Genomic DNA, 4,885 nt, shown 5'->3' on the forward strand with positions numbered 1-4,885 from the left:
AGTTAATGTATCCTCCTTGAGTCAAAGACAGTAAATCATCTTTTAAGGTATTTGATTCGCTTTGCAATTTACTAATGTTTTCCATTCTGCACTCTGGCTTTCTCTCAACTGTTGGAGACTTTCTTCTTGTTTATTTACTTTCTCCTCCAACCACTGCTGTAGTCTCTCTTCTTGTTTCTTTTCTTTCTCCTCCAACCACTGCTGTAGTCTCTTATCTTGTTTCTTTTCTTTCTCCTCCAACCACTGCTGTAGTCGCTCTTCTTGTTTCTTTTCTTTCTCTTTCAACCACTGCTGTAGTCTCTTTTCTTGTTTCTTTTCTTTTTCCTCCAACAACTAGTGTAATCTCTCTTGTTTATTTTGCTGTTCAAGCTGCCACTGTTGCAGGTTTTCTTGCCACTGCTGTTGTCTCTCTTCTTGTTTCTTTTCTAGTTCTTTTTGTTTCTTTTGCTGTTCTTGTATTGCTGCTATCAAATCTGCTAGGTCGTAGTTTGATTTGCCATTTCGTGTTTCTATTTTTTTTCTTTTCCATCTCACTCTCTGACACCAATTTGTTACATCTCTGTGTTCGTTTGTTAATTTTCCGTAAAAATTATTTCCGAAAAACTTCAACGATACAAGTCCTTTCATAAATAAAACTAGTTTATTCTTTCTCAATACAACTTTGCAATACACTTAATTTCCACAGTCACTTTAACTTAAACACACGCTAGAATTCACAACAGTTCACGCACCTTACTTACGGCTTGACTCGACTATATGTCTCTGTCTGCAATTATCTCTCCACCATCACTTTATTTGCCGGTTTATATACGAGAACATAGCATGCCTAGAAAGGCCTAGAGTTGCGAGGAACAGTCACAATCTTTCTAGAACTCCAGCGCATGCTCCAAGCTTCGCGCAATTTCCACTGTCATAACAATAGTATTAGTTTTCATCAAACTACTATATCTCAAACATTTTATGATAATGTTTTTTGTTTTTTTTATGTTATGATAAATATGATTTTCTGTCTGTCTATCATGAGCCCCAATATGACAAATTAAAGTTATAATTTTGTGTTTCAGGTGCTGACATGGTAACCTGGATGATGAGAAACTTGGGCATAGAAGACCAAGGTACAAGTAAACTGTGGTTTGTATTGTAGTCCAAGAGAACAATTTTTTATTAAGAATCCATCAATAGTGGTAATTTAACACTCTGCTAAGGATAGGTTATTTTAAATGTTATTAACTTTTTGTGAGCAGCTCACTTTGTTGGGCTGAATATACTAGAACTCTGAATTTACTAAGTATGTCTTCATGAAATCTAGCAAGCAAGTAACAAACATTAAAATTTTGATGTACACAAAAAAATCATATTTCTTAATAAAGTGTTTTTACTAAAGATTCATCTGTGAATTTCTGAAGCCTTTAATGAGTTAATCTGAGTGAAAGACTACTTTCATGTTAAGAATAAGAATATTTATTTTCATCTGACAATTTTAATTGTTTAATTACATACCCTTTAGAATCCTCTGAAGAAATATTAAAAGTTTTATTGTTAAAACTTTATATTTTATCTATCATTTTGTTTACCCTAACATTAATTGTAGAGAAACTACATATGTACAGTTAAAAGTTGGAAATATGGCATGTTAGATATGCATGACTTTTCATTTTAAGTTTAATACTAGAGTATTAATTAGTTTATATAGTACAAACATTAAAGTAAGTTATTTTTAGAAGTGGTAGTTATGCAAGTTTTCTTACGTAACTGTTTATGAATCATTTTGTTGCATAGTTAAGTTGTTGTGAATTGACTTCAGGTTAACCTTCTGAATATTTCTTGTTGCATTAAGTGAGTATTGTTACATCATAATATCTCATAGCTTGTAGAAAGTTCTAGGCCTCAGTCAGGCAATATATATATAAGTGACAAACTTAGTGCAAGTAAGTAAGCTAAATCAATGAAAGCAAAAGTGGAAAAAATTAGGTTAGACTGCATGAATCTGAGTTTAACCATAAAGAGCATATAGTGGCGATTTCTAAAGTGGAAGTGTCACAGAGACAGAGGAGAATAATTTGTCTCGTCAAAAGGTGTTTTAAAGTAATTGAACCTGCCTGTGTGGACTACCAATAGGAAAAAAAAAGAATTATTTAAAGCTTCAGATGTGACTGTGATAACCAATAGTGTAACATATATTTGACTTGTTTTGAATATATTATTTTAAAACATGTGGATTGTGTGCTGTCCATTTATTTTTAAAATTTATCTCCAACAAGTCGGAGACACCTAAGGTAAAGAATCCTGGCCTATATAAAAATGACATTTGTCAAGCCAGCCAGAATTATACAGTGGTAAATGTCTGCATAAGAAGACATGAACAACAGTGGAAATAGACCTACAGCTGTAGTGGTGGCAAAAGTATTGTAGAGGTTACAACCACACTATATAACCATGTTGACTGACTTTGATAAATGGATCAAGAGAAGTGAGCAGCTTGGACTCAAAGACCTAGAAAGAGAGAAGAGTATTGACAGAAAAGAGAGGAAGAAAAGGAAATATAGAGAGAGAATAAGAGCACAAGTTGAGAAAAAGAAAAGGAGGGAGAGGTGAGACTAGAAATAAAGAGAATAAGTGCATAAATTGATATTGCCAAGCTCACCCAACAGAAAGATGAGGGACCCGAGAATAACAATGAGGTCAGGGCCACCTGAACCAAGCTACCCAAATTTGAATAACAGAAAGATGACATGGATGCTTTCCTGGAGAGTATGAAATACTTGCCCAAAACAGAACTGGAACAAAGGTGACTGTGAAGTCTGTCTCAGCTCCATTCTCACAGGAAAAGGCTTACAAGTGTATACTGGCAAGTTAGAAAGTGGCATTGCTGAAACAATATAAACTTATAAAAGAAGGTTTTCATCAGAAGTACAGAAAAGTAAAACACACTGGAGAAACTATTTCAGTTTGTAGCATGCCTATAGCAATACTTGTAAAATGGTGTGAAAATAGTTTTAAAGGACTGACAGATCTACTAATACAGTTCATGATCATGTGCTCAACTGACATGTCACTGTTCCTAAAGGAGAGAGTGCCAAAAAGCGTGGATGAGATGATCAAGTTGGCAGAACAGTATATGGAAGCCCATGGAGAGAGTATAACTGGCAAGTCCAAGAATAACCAGTTAATGTCAAAACCAGTGGGGGGGGGGGTGAACAGAAACAGGATACCACCAAAGGTGATAAAAACTTAACAGACAAAAGAGAGAAGAGATGCTATGCTTCTGAATGAGTGCAAGAAACAGGATACCACCAAAGGTGATAAAAACTTAACAGACAAATGAGAGAAGAGATGCTATGCTTCCGAATGAGTGCAAGTCTGTCACCAACAAGCAACAGCAGAAATTTCAACATAAAGCAGCTAGAGCTTACCTACAAAGATGGTGCTAGCAAGAAACATGAAAAGAGCAACTGTCACCATGATCCTGCTGCCAGAGGAAACAGAATAGAACAACATGTCAGATTCACCACAAGAAGGAAGTGCTATATCCATGCACAAATGATAGTCAGCTCAAGTTAGCAAATGGGTCAACAATGCCAGTGGTAATTGGAGCATGTGACAAATATTTAGAGGTGCCAACAAATCACAACATGCCAGTAGGTGAAGGCTATGTTGGAGACAATGTGAAGGTCCTATGAGACACTGGCTGCAACAGTAAGAGCCATTCTAGTATCTGATGACCAGATGATGGGCAAGGTACATCTGTGTGTGCTGATTGATGGGACAGTGAGAAAGTTTCCCATGTTATGAATAAAGATGGACACTCTATACTACGTGGGAGACATTGAGAGCATGTGTATAAAGGCACCCATCTATGACTTAATGATTGGAAATATACCAGGCAGTAAAGTTTGTAGGAACCAGACAGAAAGAAGACTGAACAAGCATCTTCAGTCACCACAAGAGCTCAAGAAAAGAAGAGTAAGTAAGACATCTAGCACTTTCAAGGCTCAAAAGAGACATCCCAAATGTAGGTCTGAAGGAAGCACGTAAGAAAGACCCTTCACTGCAGAAACTTTGGGACAGTATCAGGGAGAAAGTTGATCACAAAACCAAAGGGAAGAGGACTTACAGAATAGAGGATCAAATGGGAGTGCTGTACTGGATCTATCAAGGCAGTTCTGTTGGGGAAGTTAAGCAGATTATAGTACCAACAAAACACCAGACTCAAGTGTTGAAGTTGACTCATGAGTCAAATGTGGAAGAACACCTAGAAGCAAAGAAGATGGCAGACAAAATCACCAGCAACTTCCATTGGTCAGTGGTCATCAAGAATGTGACAAATGAGCCAAAAGAAGTCTTGGATTAAGTTCACTACTAGCATCTCTTCTACCACCAGTTCCAAAACTGTATGGGACAAGATTCGGAAAGTCACTGGGAGGTATGCTTCCCATCCCCTTTCCATCTTGATCTCCAATGGCCAGGAAGTTGCTGATGTCCAGAGCATTGCTGATGCTCTCGGCCAAAGCTTTTCTCGTGTTTCTAGCACTTCTGTTTCTACCCCTGCCTTCTTGGCCATAAAGTCTCGGGCAGAGCGATCGCCTCTTTCCTTTCGGGCTGATCGTCTCTATGATTATAATCACCCCTTTACAGTGGTGGAACTCAAACTTGCTTTTTATCGGTCTGGTAGTACATCGGTCGGACCTGATGATGTTCATTATGAGATGTTGTGCCATCTCTCTCCTGCCTCTCTTGCTATTCTTCTGGTTATTTTTAACTGGATCTGCCAGGAGCATATTTTTCCAGATGCTTGGTGCCAGGCTATTGTCCTCCCTTTCTCTAAACCTGGGAAGGACCCCAAGATTCCTTCTCATCATCCCATCGCTTTGACTAGTTGTCTTTG

At 37.5% G+C, this 4,885-nt stretch overlaps 1 protein-coding gene across 1 annotated transcript in view; it reads left to right on the top strand.

Annotated features, from left to right (window-relative positions):
- The window catches only part of LOC106468825 (regulator of G-protein signaling 7-like), a 55,069-nt gene that overhangs the window by 38,961 nt on the left and 11,223 nt on the right, over positions 1 to 4,885 (top strand). Inside the window, exon 3 of the mRNA XM_013929270.2 lies at positions 1,065 to 1,115. Coding sequence (XP_013784724.2) covers positions 1,065 to 1,115 — 51 coding nt within the window. The remainder of the gene's footprint in view (positions 1 to 1,064; positions 1,116 to 4,885) is intronic.

The sequence above is a fragment of the Limulus polyphemus genome, unplaced genomic scaffold (genome assembly GCF_000517525.1).
Source record: "Limulus polyphemus unplaced genomic scaffold, Limulus_polyphemus-2.1.2 Scaffold3179, whole genome shotgun sequence".
NCBI classification, from domain to species: Eukaryota; Metazoa; Arthropoda; class Merostomata; order Xiphosura; family Limulidae; genus Limulus; species Limulus polyphemus.